The 15,805-nt window shown below is 50.2% G+C and overlaps 1 protein-coding gene across 4 annotated transcripts in view; it reads left to right on the forward strand.

Moving 5' to 3' along the window:
- The first annotated feature begins 1,914 nt into the window (after positions 1-1,914).
- Positions 1,915-15,805, forward strand: part of LOC142896554 (zinc finger MIZ domain-containing protein 1-like) — a 33,741-nt gene continuing 19,850 nt past the window's right edge. For 3 of the 4 annotated variants that reach the window (XM_076038267.1, XM_076038269.1, XM_076038268.1), the window contains exons 1-3: positions 1,915-2,047; positions 4,573-4,686; positions 7,908-8,013. In XM_076038267.1, coding sequence (XP_075894382.1) covers positions 1,979-2,047; positions 4,573-4,686; positions 7,908-8,013 — 289 coding nt within the window. In that variant the 5' untranslated portion in view covers positions 1,915-1,978. Of the gene's footprint in view, positions 2,048-4,572; positions 4,687-7,907; positions 8,014-13,918; positions 14,030-15,805 lie in introns of those variants that run through there. The other variant, XM_076038270.1, reaches the window with a different exon arrangement.

Here is a 15,805-nt window from a genome sequence, read left to right on the forward strand (position 1 = left end):
CGGCAAAAAAAAAAAAAAAGAAAAGAAAAGAAATTTGGGGCAGCCTGGCAGTGGCATCAGGGCAGTGGCGTAGTCTACGTGATGCGCAGGTAGACGCCGTATAACCAGGAGAAAATGTTAAGAAATTACCGTATAATCACTGAAAAATGCGCGAAAATACGCATCAGCGCTCAACGTTCACTTTCCTGTATAAAAATGTGATTAAAAGGATGTCTTATGTTCTGATCTGTTTGAGGGTTCATCAGTGCTTGAGTGCCACTTTAGAAAATGTATTTTGTGTGTGCACCACTTTTTGCACTTGATAGCTGAAACTTTATTGTTGTTGTTTTCAAGTAGCTGTGGCTGGACCAATGTGTACGTTTGGGGAGTCGGAGGGGATCAGAGTATACCTACTAGAATAAACTAGACTACACCACTGCATCAGAGCATCAGATCAGACTGGGTGTTTTTTTATGTGTGTGTGTGCGTGCGTGCGTGCCGCCCACACCCACCCCCGACAAAAGCCGTTTGGCCACGATCACGTGACCCTCCTCTCGGGCCGCAGAGCGCTGCGTCCGCCGCGGCGTCATCTGTTGTTTGAGACTTTAGTGCGAGTGCACTCCAGGTAATTCCAGCCCACTAATGCCTGAGCTCCGAGGATTAGTAATACACTCTTATTCTCAAGATGTCGCTTTGAAGTTTTTACCTTGAAGCCTAATCTAAGCGAAATATTCCAGCCCTTTGTGTTGACACGCTGCCGCCGCCGCCACGGCGTGCATGCACGTGTGCGTGTGTTTGTGTGTGTTAGAGTGTGTGTGGGTGGTGGGGGGGTGGTGGAGAGCGAGAGAAAAATATTCTTAGCGCGCGGCAGACTTGCAGGGGCTTCTTTTGAAGATAAAAACCCACCAGACTCAGCATAAACTCCCCTCGCCGTGGGTCCTCGGCCTCGGTCCTCGCTCTGTTTGTCACAGCGGGTGATCTTTGGGGACCTTTTATCAGCACTAAGCAGCTTTTATTACTATGAGCCCCCCCCCCAACCCCCCAGCACCACCACCACCGTCCCACCTCCTCCTCACCACTCACCACTCCTTCCACAAGCCCCTACTTTCTAAGTTTGGCTTTTGTGTGGAGCAATGTGAGCTGGCCCGACACCGAGGGGAAATAAATGTGCGGGCGGGGATGAGGGTTCAGGGTTTGATGGACAGAACACGCTGGACGCCGGTACTTTTTATTCCCCCGGCAGCTGCTGCTGCTGCCGTCGATGCCAATGGGCCAATAAATACTGCACGGTTTTAATCTTTATGGTTGCTTTTTTTCAACTCAATAATGAAATAAACATGCCTACAATTGCCTACAAACAGATTTACAAACACCGTTTTTTTTTTTATTGTTTTTTCAGTTTCTGGTGGTGGTTTAATCAGCCTGATTACCTGGCCAATTGATTTATCAGCCCATTTTTAGTAACTGTGTATCTCCGAGACGGTCCGAGGAAGGCAAATTTCTTGTGCGACAGAAGGTGCTGATGGATCAAGTTTTTTTTTGTTTTTTTTTTTTTTTTGTAAATATCAATTTCTGACAAATCTGGATATGAACTGAGCGTCTGCGTGATCTCCTCCGTCGTTTGTCCTGTCTCGTTTGTGTTTGTGTCATTATGCCTCAGGCAGGTAGCGTCGAGCTCATCAGTCATTTTCATTTCATTTTTTTTCCCCCTGCGCTTTCTAGGGTCTCTTTCTTCAATAGTACGGCTGTGGAACATCACGCTTTCACACGTTTGCCAGAAACCCTTGAATGAGTCAGTGTGTGAAAAAAGCTGGCTTCCCTGTTTGAGAAGCCATCAAGCTGTTGATTTCAAGTCTCATACGCTAAGAAATGTGTGTGTGTGTGTGTGTGTGTGTGCAAAGAGAGAGACTGGCAGAGCCACTCATCCCTCTTCTTCTTTTCTTTTTCCCCCCTTCACAGAGTGAAGACTCTTTAATGGCGTTCCGGTAGAGACAGCAAGATGAACACGCTACCATCAATGGACCGGCACATCCAGCAGACCAATGACAGGCTGCAGTGCATCAAACAGGTATTTTTTTTTCTTTGCAAAGATTCCCATCAGCCCTCTGGACCCCCCTAGCCCCTCCTCCTCCTCCTCCTCGGCTGTGCGAAAGATGGATTCTCGACGGAAAGAGAGCAAGAATCTCTATTTCTCCTCCCCGTGACTCGACCCGCTGCCGCTCAGCTCCTTATATGGACGCCCGTCTCTTTTTCTCGCCATTAGCAGCAGCAGCAGCTGCAGCTGTGGCTGTCGCACAGATCATGTTGCCGAGGGAGGGAAGGCAGACAGAGGAGAGAGAGAGAGAGAGAGAGAGAGAGAGAGAGAGAGAGAGAGAGAGAGAGAGCGGGAAACTGGGGTTATTGGGTGGGGGTGGGAGGTTTGGGGGGGTCTGGCAGTAAACACAAACACAAAGCGACTTCAAAGACACGAGAACCCCCCCCTCACCCCTCCAAGCCCCGCCCCCTCTCTGCTCCGCCACGCTCCCGACTCCTTGGCGGATGTACGCTGGGCCTCTTCGTGCTCCCTCCTCCTCCTCTTCCTCTTTCTCCTTCTCACCCCCCTTTCCCGCTCCTCATCCTCCTCCTCCTCCTCGTCCTCCTCCTCCTCCTGGCTGCCGGCTTCCAGGAGACTCCCTCACTCAGACGTACACAGAGAGAAACAAACAGACAGACGTGACCCTGGGCTACCGCCTCTGCCTGTGATTAATCGCCGACTGGAAGTCGCTGGCTGGCTGGCTGACTGACTTGGCTGCTTGGCAAAGCTTTCTGGGGTTGTTTTTTTTTCCTTCTTCTTTTTTTTTTTTAATGCTGCGTGGGCGTAATCCTTTATATATCCCAACATCCATACGACGGCACCCCCACCTCACTAGTGAGTCAGCCAATCACGGGCCCTTTGAGCCTTTCATTAGAAGAGGATGCGTCCCCCTTCGGTCTTCACCTGCTTGCTAAACGCTCCACTCAGCTCGTCCAGGCGCCCAGGATAGTAACGCTCGCTCTCCGCCACTCGGGATTGTTCTCGCGTTCCAGTGCGTCAGCGTAGGGAGGTTATTATAAACCCACGCGGCGTCTCGCCGGCTTCAGACTCCAGAGTCATAAGTTCGGTAGCGGCTCCAGTTAGCGCGGCTGCAGCAGGTTAATCAAGAGGGCTGATTGTAGTTGGGTTTACGTGCTCTTCAGAACTCAGCAGCGCGGCAGAGACTTCAAAGGCTGGCAGGGCGGCGCGATTGGCCGGTGGCCAGGTATTGTGCTGTTGTTGTTGTCGTTGTGTTTCCAACGCAGCTTGATCATCGGCTCGCATGCAGAAAACGGGCCTGTCAAGGTTTGGAGTCGCTGCAGCCTCCTGGCGTTCTCTCTGTTTCTGTCCTCGTCCGACCCTGAGCAGCAGCAGCAGCAGCAGCAGCAGTAGATGTTGGTGCTCCTCCAGCTATCTCATTCTGCCACCCCCCACTCGCTTGGCTGTCGGAGTCTTGAGGTTGTTAAGGCGGACTTGGCGACTGCCACCACTACTTGCCCACCTCCCCCGCTGCGCTACTTCTGATACCCCCCGACTTTTTTTTGTCGTCAGCCAAACCCAGTCGGCGGCTAAGTTGGTTAGCTGCTAAGCTTCAAGTCAGAAAGAACGAGAGATTCAGGGTCTCGTGATTTCTAAATTTTTCTTATTTCTGGACGACCAATGTTTCTAGTCAATTTTTTGTTTGTTTTGGTTGTTTTTTTTGTTTGTTTGTTTTTTTTGTTTTTTTTTTTCAAAAACCAGGCTCACCTCTGCTGCCCCCTACAGACAACGACTGCCACCTTCCCCCGAGGAACGCACACAAAACAAGAGTGCCTCTGCTCCGAATGAGGATAATAAACTACTTTCAAGTGGTCTCAATTTGGCCAGCTGGCCAGAAAAAAAACTATTAACCTCCTGAGCCGTGGCGAAAGGGAGCCCCCGATTTTTTTCTCTCTCTCTCTCTCTCTTAAAAGAGCCGCTTGCTCCGTCCTGCCAGCCGGAGTCGCCTTCAAGACGAGCGGGAAGAAAAGCTTTGAGCTGTTTCAGGCCTCAGCGAGCAGCCGAGAAAGACACAGAGGCTGAAGTAGATTAGACGGCCGCTTGTGTTGTGTTGTGTTGCGTTGCGTTGTGTTGTGTCGTGCGGTGTCGCTCCCTGGATGAACAGCCAATGGGACGAGAGAACGAGGACGGGAGGGGAAGATTTTGGTCGGGCTGCGGGTCACGGGGGCGAGGACTGGGCGTCGCCCAGGGAGATTAGCCGCAAACAGTGGCATCATTGTTGCTGCGCGCGGAGCGATCTTCCTCCCACGACGCACTGCAGCAGGGCGGCGGGTGTGCGTGCGTGTGTGCATGCGCATGCGTGTGTGTGCGTGTGCGTCGAGGAAGGAGTCAAGGTCCTCGCAGGGAAAAACAGGCAGAAACAACAAGACATTGAGCACCAAGGCCACCAAAATTATTTGGGTTCAGCGCTTTTTCCAATTTGTCGCCCAAAATCTGACACGCAACAAAACTGATTATTCGTCATCATCTAACGAGCGCCTCCCTCTCTCTTGTTTGCACAGCACTTACAGAACCCGGCCAACTTCCACTCGGCCGCCACAGAGCTGCTCGACTGGTGCGGGGATCCCCGGGCCTTCCAGCGACCTTTCGAGCAAAGCCTCATGGGATGTCTGACGGTACGCAAACACCAATTATGGTTTTGGCTGCAGCTTTTTTTTTTTCTTTCTTTCTTTCTTTCTCTCCCCCTCCCTGCTCTTTCAGGTACTTTTGGATACGTGAGCAAAACAGTAATTAAATTTTTGTAGAGTCAGGAACAAAAATGAATAAATAAATAAATGAACGGATGCGTCCACTCGGAGGCTTCTGAGAAAGTGTTTGTTTTACAATTGAGGCGGGATTTGAACTTTGACTCGAAACAGGTTGCAGTGCATTAAAGTTCGTATCCGGCAGTCAGTCAGATCCACATCTCCACAAAACTGTTCTGAGCTCATTTTAAAGCTGATTTTAGTTGAACTTCTGATGTCAGGGTTGGTGGGGAAGAGAGAAGTGTTTACATTTCTTGGTCTGGAGCGGATAAACAAGGTTGGGAGAGCAGTCAGAGGACGGCAGTGTAAACAGACAGGAAGGAAAAGCTGTTTATATCAAAATAAAAGCATACGGTTACAACAGTTTTTGACATTTTGCTGCAGTTTCGCTTCTGGAACGAAAAAAAAAAATGCCACGTTTGAGGTTTAGAAATAGCTGACAAGTGTGTGTCATGCACACCTGTTTCTCTTCATCATTCTATTTATTTCCTTTCTATGGGGAAAAAAAAACACCTCATGCCAGTGGAAAAGGAAAATTATTGTGAGTTTTCAAAATATACACTGAGTTTTGAACGAATGGTCTGTGCTGCCTTCGTTACGTTGTGCATCACGATACACGACTGAACCTCTGTGACAGTGAACACAAAGACTTACGGGGTCGTCCCTTCTGCATCCAGCAGAGGAACTGCCACTACCACTGCATCACGTACATCTGGAAACACCACCACTGCAGTCTGTGGCGCTTCACACACATATCGTATGGATCAGCCTCAGAAAACAGAGAGAGAGAGAGAGAGAGAGAGAGAGAGAGAGAGAGAGAGAGAGCGCAGCCTCCCGGAGCTGAAGTGGTAGCGTGAGCAAACAGATAAATGCTCATTAATGTGTAAATCACAATAAAAGCCTCTTAAAGGCTGATAAAGGGCCACACAATGGAGCCCCACCGCCGAGATCCGTCTCAGCAGGGGGGTTGACGGGGGAGGGGGGGGGGCGCTTCCATCAGCTAAATTGTTTCATCGGGCTTTGAGTGAAGAACGCCGTCTTATCTGGAGAATTACAGCGGCGGTGGGAGAAGTCGGCTCATTCTTTCAGCTGGGTGGGTGGGGGTGGGGGGTGATGGAACCGGGGGGAGGGGGTTATCGCCCTCGGTGCCTCGCGTGTTCGACTGCAAATTTAGAGACGGACGTGTTCGGGTGAAGCCCTCGGTCTTTGCTGTGCGTTAAGGGAGGGAAACCTCCCTCTCGTTGGTCGGTCAAGTTTTGGCTTCAGTGCTGCGAAAGGGACGACGCGACTGAGCTTCTTCTTTAAATTAATACTAGATCGATAGATAGGTGTACTTTATACATACCAATTTGGGAAACTACGCGGTTGCAGCACTAAAAAAGGTACAAAAAAATAAGCATTACAAGAGCATTCAAATCAATCTATGTGCAACAAACAACCAAAGCAGATGTGCAAAAGACAGTCAAGTTGTGCAGAGGCAGGGATAAGCAAGGTTTGTGCATCATTTGCCATTGAGTCCAGGAAAAATGTCCAGAACGCTGTCTGTCACACAGCGGGGAGGAGTTATAGAGGGAACTGCAATAATAATAATGATGATAATATAACTGAGATTAAAATCTGTCAATTCCTTTGAATTGATCAGATTATTTGTCCCCAAGGGGCCATTCAAGGCACTCACAGCGGTTTCATTTTTCAATAGGAAGGGAAGCAGTCGTGTAGTTAAGTCCATATTGACATAAAATATTGATAAATAATATAAAAGTTTCCTTGACGTGCAGCAGACTGATTCTTCAGCCATCTGATGGCAGGCAGCCGATGTGGCTGATTCTCAGAACATCCTCGGAGATTAATCTGGAACAAAAAAAGGCTTACGAGGTGAAACGCCGTTAAATCCGTGTTGAATCTACGCTAGCTGGCGTCTCTGGCAGCGAGCCCCCCTCGCCTCGCTCGGACTCGAGTTGCACTTCCACACGTTTCGCGGGGATATAACGCACAATAAAAAGCCACAAACGTGAAGCTCGTCTTTTGCATGTCATTGGTACGGATTCACCTCGTCGACTGTCGCATTTCTGAACCGCTGCGAGCGAATTCCGATGAATGGATTTATCAAATTGGTTACGGCGATCGGACAAACCGCCACCACCACCATCACCTTTATTGACTTTTATATACTACCTGCGACCAGAAGCACTTTACGATCAGTGTGGGCTCCGGGAAGAGCAGCGCCGGCCTGCTTTGTTTGCAGTAATGTGTGTTTTGAGGTCAGCTGGAGCAGGGCGGCAGTTTATCAGCCAGCAGATAAATAGCAAAGAGTGTTTCCCTCCTCTTGATGCCAGGGTCAGTCAGCGAGTGCCCCCCCACCACCACCACTTTATATTGAAGTCCTGGAAAGAAATGTTTGATTATTGTTTTATTTCTTTCGCTGACCTACAACCAACACTTATTGCTGCTTGTTAAACGTTAACCAAATGTGACCTGGAGAGGTTATAGTGAATTTTTAAGAGGTGGTTTAGTTTTTCTGTTTTTTCGGAGGGGTGTCCTGCACGGGTTTGTTTTTCTTTTGTTCAATTCTTGCTTCTTTCTTTTCACTTTTTACAAATCATGGAGGTAGGATCAGCGCAACCTCAGTACTGTTCCCTGCAGTCGGTGAAATTAACCAATTAAGTCAAAAAAATTGTTAATAATCAAATAATGCATTCAAATAGTAATAATTCATGAAATGTTGTGGCAGAAATTAAGTCTTCACTGAACAATCGGAGATAGAAAACCACTGTTGGCTTAATGCTTTCAGCAGCGGAAGGTTCATAAGGTCCCATGAATTTGGTCCCAAGTCCTGAACACCAAAGGGCGACCAGGGAACCGGCCCGAAAATAATTTCATTTCATATCGTGGCTGCGCTCGTAACCTTTAGCGAGTATCTGAGTTGTTGGCTTTGTCTGCAGTGTGACCTTCTCCCGGGAAGTAACGTTTGGCAGACTGAGCTCTGTCTGCACAGCCAGTTTGACTCCCCTGATCCCGATCGCTCGGCGTTTATAGACCACGTTACTTTTTGCCGCTCGAACACCTGACGAAACGCTCGCCCCTTCCTGCAGGTGGTGAGTCGAGTGGCTGCTCAGCAAGGCTTCGACCTGGACCTGGGCTACAGGTTGCTGGCTGTGTGCGCCGCCAACAGGGACAAGTTCACCCCCAAGTCTGCAGGTAAGAGGCCACAACCTTGTTCTGTTTTTTTCTCTCTGAAGAAAAAAAAAAAAACATCTCAGCGCGCACTCGGTCGCCTCATCGTCCTCATTGCTCCGCCCACCCTGAGTCTCAGGATCGCTCGCTCTGCTGCACGTCACCCGCTGTGATTATTTTACTTTCCTCTCATTTTTTTTTTTTTTTTTCCCTTTTTTCAAATTCTATTTTCTGGCCGCTTGTTGCGTCGTTAGCGTGTTTGTTTGTCGTCACGTCAACATGGCGAAGCCTCTGTGGCTCCACTGCTCTCATCGGGCCATCAGTCAGTCAAATCAAATTGGTCTGCAGAGCCTGTGGATGGCGGCCGCACAAACACGGCTGCTTGTGATTTTATCAGCTTTTCTTTTCCAAAGATAAGATCATTCCTCTTCTACAATTTCCCCTTTTTTCATATAGATATATAGGCATTACTGTTTTGTGTCACGTTTCTGCGACTGGACTTTTCAATTAGCACTCAGACTTTGGACCTCTGGAGTCGCGCGTCCTCTCCGTCTGTATGCAAGCGCAGCAGCAGCAGCGGCAGCAGCAGCAGCGGCAGCAGCAGCAGCGGCAGCAGCAGCAGCAGCAGCAGCAGCAGCGCTCAGACGCCAGTCAGTCTGATCCGCAGCCTCCCACGGTCCTGCCGGGTCGCTCTGTTCTTGTGCATTTGTCAGAGTGAAATGTGCAGAGGCAGCGGGGAAAGGGGAAGAGATGGCGACGGAGATGGCTGGACGGACGGACGGATGGATGGATGGTTGCGAAGGTGTCGCCGATGCGCCCTGGACGGCTGACGGAGACGCCCACCAGTCAGTGTTTTCTGACAGCGATGCTTTTGGAAACTTCAAACCCCCGTTTCTGAGACGCGTGCGTTTTATTCAAGCCCAAATATCCTCTTTCAGCTGCGGTGGAAAAGCATCTTGTCGGGAGGAACTGAAGTGGTCAGACAGACGTCAGTGTTCCGTATTGATTGCTGTGTTTCTCTCGCTGTCTGTGTTCCTCCGTCGGGGTAATGTGATTGCCGTCCAGGCTCGGCTGGTCCGAGACCGGCCGACCGGCTGGCTGGCTGGCCGACCGGCTGGCTCGGCTGTGGTGGGGTCGGGGGGTGGGGTGGGGAGGGTGGTTGGTGGGTGGGTGGGGTGGCTGACAGTCAGAATCATCCCCAGGCTCTGCTGATGGTTCTGGGATCTAATAGAAGGGAAGCGGCGGGTTTCAGGAAGAGCCGTTTTATGCGCGGAGGACAAATGGGAGCTGTGGTGTGGGGAGGCGGGGCTGAAGTGATGCGGGGGGTTGGGGGGGGTGTCTCTCTCTCTCTTCCGAGTGTCCGTCCTGCATCCCCAGCCGACTGTCTGAAAGGGCAGACGGAAGGGCGGCAGAGGAGAGATGTCAAGGTCCCACATTAGAGGCATTTTTTTTTTTTTTACTTTTTGCATTCTTCATCCTGGACTCCAGCAGGAAACAGCTTCACAGTGTTAGTTCAGCAAGAAGCCGCATAGATCCACCCATCCATTTTCAATACCTGCTTCTTCCTGCACTCAGGGTTGCGGGGGTCTGCTGGAGCCTCTCCCAGCTGTCATACAGCATTACAATTATTTATTCATTTTATTTAAGTTCATTTAGCCCTTTGTTTACGGCCTCCAGCTGTTTTAGCTTTCTACTGAAAGTGATGCTTTGCTGACCATCCACGTCTGGAAGTAGACAAACATGAGGTTTGAATAGAGAAGGAAAAACTAAGAGTTACATCTTAGTTGCTGATTTTTGTTTCGTTTTTTTACTGTCTGAGAAAAAAAAGGGATGTAATAAATCATTATAAGTTTGTACGGAAAGAGCAGGTGAGTTTGGTCTTCTTTTTTGACACGTCAGTATTAAAAGAAAGTTTGGTTGAAATTATTTCAGCAGAAATGCAGCAAAATGAAAATAAAGCTGCTATTTGTGGACAAGTTAGCCCTCTGTTTTTGAACGATCCACTTGTGTAACTGAAAAAAAGGACAAAAGCACCTTTCCCAATGTGACATCACGGAGGGCTTATAACCAGATCTGCTTGTTTAAGCACACACATTCGAACGATTGCGACAGCAGCGGCTTTCCATGTTACTGAGCCGCTCTTCTTTTCTTAAAGTGATAAACACATCATTGCAAGAAACAATTCACTGGCAAAGTGAGTTTTTCCCGATGGCGCTCCTCTAAAACTCCCTGAGTTTTCCGCACAGCTGCAGCAAACAGCTGCACTGAGACATTTCAGGCCGGGACAGCTCGTCCCCGTTTCGCGTTGCTCGTGCACGCGTGTGCGCGCGTGTCGGAATTGTGCGGCCCGCAGCACAAACCTCGGACTTCCGGCCATGGCGACACGCGGCCGCAGATCTGACACCTGAGAGCCCAGACGGAGGGGCCGAGGAGTCTGGGAGGCGGCTCCTTCTTCAGATCAATCACCGCGATGCTTTTCCTCAGAGCGTCAGCGAAAGTGATAAAGCAATTATGAGCTCCCCTTCCCTCTTTGTCGGCGGCTTCACAAGTGAAGTCGTCGCTAAACAGCCGCTGCCGTGGCTGCAGAGAGGAACAAACGCACCCGATTCCCGATTGTGTTCTCATCCCAGGGAGTATTAATTAATCACCCTCGCTGTTCTAATTCAGGCATGGGCAAGCTACGGCCCGGGGGCCATATGCGGCCCGTTAAGCTTTTTAATTTGGCCCGCCGAACTTGAAGAATTTATATCAAAAGTAGGCACGTCATAAAATACCTTTATTTCATCCTTTTTCAGTCTTTTAAGAGTCATTTCAGTAAAGGCTTCAAAGACATATTTTGCCGTAACTTTTCTTTTGTTCATTTGGAGGTTGGTCACCAAAACACTCCATCCATCTGCTCCTTCTGGCTCCTCTGTCAAATTTTACAACCCACTGTGACCCACCAGTCAAATAGTCTGCCCACTCCTGGTCTAATTGAATCATTTCACTGTGGTCGCGCCTCAGCCCCGTCTGTCCAGTAAAGAGTTTTTTTTTTCCGACAGTCTGTCGCCCTTAAAGAGCGTCTGGAGATTGTGACCCTGCGCTAAAGCTCCCGGGGTTGGGATTAGCGCGTCGGCCTAATCTGGAATCAGCCAGTGAAGAGACTTATCTGCTGCTAGCCAAGCTAGCATCAGTGTCATTAGCCTCCGACGGACGGTGGCAGATTGCTGTCGTTCGCGTCTACTTCCGTTTTGTTTGTTTTTTTTGTTTTTCAAAAACGCAACTTCCAGGTTTGGAAGCTCTTTAAAAACTTGACGTCTGTTAACGGCCAGTTCACCCTCCGCACGGAAACGCGCCGCACTGCCGTCGGCTTCGTTTCCCTTTGCGGCAGTGCGTCGCCGTGCGCTACGTGCCGCCGTCCAACTGCGATCCTCATTAGATAATAGGTGTGCCGCTGCGCTAACCCTAATCTCAGCCAACCCTAACATACTCTTAAGATAATATGCTACCGTCCATAATCCACCCCCGACTTGACTTTTTCCCTCCTCGGTGAGCGAGTCAGCAATCCGGCAGCACCAGGCTGAATTCCTGAACACACTCTAACCATGAACCGCTTGGACGCTATGCTAACTTTTCTGTGTCCTAGCATTGTTCTGTTGTTTTAAGGCTTTTTTCAATACATATATATTTCTTAAGTCTCGTATAATTCTTTTATTTTTAATCCATTCAAGTTTAATTCCTTTCTTGTAATTGCATTTTGTAATACTAATCGTAATCTTGACTTGACTGGGCTGGTAAAAGTATTTCAATAAATGTATTTTGTGTGTAAAGTGCCCCTCGCAGCTCTAAAAGATGAACCTTTAAGTTCAGTTGTACATAAACCCAGACTGACAACAACACAAAATGAAACCATGAAAACAAAACCAGAACGCCGACGCTGTGCGCAAAAAATGAAATGCGATCGTGATTCTACTTGTGTGTGTACGGGGAAGTTTAACAAGAAAGCCATCAACAGCGGGGGGGGCAAAAGTTCACTGAGGAAGTGAGAGCGGAGGCAGAAAAAAACCAACAAAAACGGACAAACAGAAGCTGTACAATAAAAAGGAAGGTCGTGAGCCGTAAACTCATGCCCTAAAGTAACCTTCGACCTGCACCTTTAACGGCATCAGTCAGACCAAGACTGTGAAACTGTGGGTGAAGTTGTCAACATGACTGCACACGCTGGGGATTAAAGTTCGCTGCTTCCTGGAATGACTGCTATGATTCTAACAGGGGAGAGATAGGGGGTGGGGGGTACAAAAATCACAACTTTGGATGTTTAACTGATGCAAGTTGCTGCTTGTTGTTGTTGTTGTTGGTCTGTCGGCTATGAAAGTGATTTAGCAATCTGTTAGCGTGGCGTGTGAGCGTGGTGTGTGTGTGTGTGTGTGTGTGTGTGTGTGTGTGTGTGTGTGTGTGTGTGTGTGTGTGTGTGTGTGTGTGTGTGTTCCTGTAGCGAACAAATAGCCAGCGAGGAAGTCGGTCTTTTGTTTGATACGTGAATTCAAAAAAAAAAAGAGCTGCTAGAAAGTAGTTAAAATGGTTTCGTACTGCCCACGGACGAGGGAGTTCACACACACACACACACACACACACACACACACACACACACACACACACACACACACACACACACGCACAGTGAAAATGCACTTAAACAGCACACAACCTTTCACACTGCAGTGTGTGGGGTTGAGGTTGTGCAAATAATGGCTCCTGTTAGACTGTGTGGGAATTCATTGGCATGTGGGCAGACACGCACACACACGCGCGCGCGCGCACACACACACACACACTCACACTGGCTCACAACAATCTGACAGTATTTCCACTCACCTGTCTCACTTTACTCTCACTCGATTGATTTCTCTCGCCTCGTCTCCGTCTTAAAAGGTGTGTGTGTGTGTGTGTGATGGAGAGAGAGAGAGAGAGAGAGCGAGAGAGCAAAGCGCGGGCATCCTTTGTTACTGACCCAATCAACCTTACAGACTTTTATATTTAATTACCACTGAGTTGGAGCGCGGCGCTGAATTATTAACAGGAAACGGGGGTTTATTTTTAGTCGACGGGGCCTCTGACACTCTGCAGCGGCCTCGCTGATGAAACTTCTTTGCAACCACCTCCCCCTGAGCACTCCTTCAAAATAAAATTTCAAAAAAAAACACACGCACCCACAAAAACCCACAACCTTCGAGAACTTTGCAATCCAATTTATCGTAATTGTGATTTCATTTGTCCCCTGGGTCGATTCATCTGGTGCAGCCGCCTTCACCGCACATGCACGCACGCACGCACGCACGCACACGCACACACTTTCACTCTGCGTTCCCTCTGGTCGGGCGGCCACAGCTGCATCCTCTCCTGCAGCCCGACAGCAGCGCTCACGCTCTCACTCCCATGAACGCCGCTTCTTCTGGTCTTCGCTGGATTGCGCGTCCCTCACAGTCTGGCACGTGCAGGGCGGGGGTGGGGGAGGGGGAGGGGACGAGAAGAAGAGCTCCGGCTCCTCTTCAGCCGGCTCGCTGTCTTCCTTGCCCCCTCCTCCTCCCCCCCCTCCTGAACAACGGAGCTCCGCCTCTCCCGCCGCCGTCTCCAGAGTGCGGTGCAAGGAGCCGGCAGCAGGTACAGCGGGAGCCCATTAAGTGGCGAGGGGGGCCCGGCCTCTGATTGGATGATCCGGTGAGGGGTATAGGGGGGGCGGGGGGGAGCGGTAGACTGCCTCTGAATAATTGATGCGCTTTGTGCAGACGCCGGACAAGGGTTGGAGAGAAGAGGGACGGGATCAGAGAGCAAGCGGCAGGAGAGGAGGAGAGTGAAGGGGGGAGGAGGAGGAGGGGAAGAAGGAGTGCGCGAGAGCAGGAGTGGAGGGGGTGGGGGTGAGAGGAAGGGGAGGAGGGGCAGTCGCCACCGGCCTCAGTCAGAGCAGCAGCAGCAGCAGCAGCAGCGTTTGTGACACTTGAGTCTTTCCTGCACACAATGAGGAGAATGAGATGAGATGTGCAGGGATTCTGCCAGGCTTGGGGTAAGTGTGCGAGTGTGTGTGTGTGTGTGTGTGTGTGTGTGCATGTGCGCGCATGTGTGTGTGTGTGTGTGTATGTGTGTGTGTGTGTCGGGGCCAGAAAAGTAGTAGAGTACGAGGCAGCAGCGCCGCTTCCTGTTTGCAGTTAAGAAAAAAACCCGCTGAAGCTCTCAGACGTACAAACGCAGGAGTCGTCGTTCTCCAGCCGCTCAGGGGGTTCTGGCCCTGTTCTGTCCCGGTTCTGTTCTGTCCCAGTTCTGTCCCGGCTGCGATTCAGGGCCGCCAGCGAGTGGAGCCGGTCAGAGCTGCTCAGCCGGACGGGATCAGCTGGAGATCAGCAGGTTGACCTACATGCTGCTGCTGCTGCTGCCGCTGCTCCCAGCGACTCTCTGCTCTCCGCTCGCTCCCTCACTCGTCCCCAGTGTGTCTTCCCTTTACCCGTCCGCTTTTGCACTTCAGTGACTTCAAGTTGAAGTTTCGGAGGTCACGTTTCTTTTTTTGTACGAAAAATTATTTTTCGTTCCGTTTATTTTCATTCTGTTTTTTACTAAACTAAAAGCAGATTTGTGTGATTCAAAGGGACAACATGCAGTTTGGCCGCAGCTCCTGCAGCTTCGATGTTTTAACTGACCGCTGTTGCCATGCGGTCCATTAGGAGACACCCAGACCTCTTGCACGTGTGAGTGTGTGTGTGTGTGTGTGAGGGTGGGTGGGTGTGTGCGTGCGTGTTTACGGCCGTGTCCGGAGGTGACCCACTTCTCCTCCGCCGTGGCGTCTTTTTTTAAGTTGTTGACCGGCGCTCGCAGCCACAAACTGTCTGTCTGCCTGCCAGTCCAGGGAGTCACAGGAGGACACACACACACACACACACACACACACACACTCAGTAACAGCAGAGCCGGCGTCCTCATTGTTTGTCGCCGTAGTTTGAGCAGTTATTAATACTCCTCTCAGTGAACGCCCCCCAGGAAGGAAGCGGCAGCTCGGTCACATGACTGATTAAAGGGCAGCCGGGTGATAAAAAGCAGCGCGGCGCTCCCGCGGCTCTTTAAGGCCACTTTGACTCTTTATTTAAGGGACCAGCCCTCGACACCACTCACCCTTTTTTTTTTTGTCCGGAGACCCAAAGCTTGGACGCACGGCATCTCCACCTGCAGCTCCCCGTCAGACCGACTCCAGGTTCCCCCCGCTGACCGCACGGTTGAAGACCTGCACATTGTTTTTATGTTTTATTCTCTTCCGAGTTGTTTGCCTCACTTGACCGCCTGCCGCCGCGCTCCAAGGACCTCCCACCGGCCGCTCTCTCCACGTGACTCATTCGCGGCATTTGACTTTGAACCGTACGTGCGCCAGCCACGCGTTTATTGTTTGGCGCCTGCTTCCCTCTCGTGAATCATCTAGCGGCGGACGCTCCAACCCCCCCCAACCTCCCCCGCCCCCTCCTGACCGAGTCATTTCAGGTCACGAGTCTCAGAAAGGAAGTTCATCTGGCAGGATGAACTTTGTGATTGAGAAAGAAACCTAAAAGCAACTTTTGAAAAACGAGTCGTGATGGCGCAGCTTTTATTGCAGCCAAACGCAGCCTTTTGCTTTGTTTGAAACGATTCTAGCAATTATTCTGTTTTGTCCAAAGCTTCGGCAGCAAGGAAAGCGATGCAGTCGCCTCATTGGGGAGAGCGAACCCAAATTGGGAGCTTTTCCCTACGAGGAGTCCCGCGAGTTTTGCCAGTAGGTGGCGCTCTGGATAAAGTTACACGATGCTAAAGAAGAAGAAGCAGA

Source organism: Nelusetta ayraudi, unplaced genomic scaffold (genome assembly GCF_046127955.1).
Source record: "Nelusetta ayraudi isolate G7.1 ecotype Tasmania unplaced genomic scaffold, CSIRO-AGI_Nayr_v1 ptg000056l, whole genome shotgun sequence".
Lineage (NCBI taxonomy): Eukaryota > Metazoa > Chordata > Actinopteri > Tetraodontiformes > Monacanthidae > Nelusetta > Nelusetta ayraudi.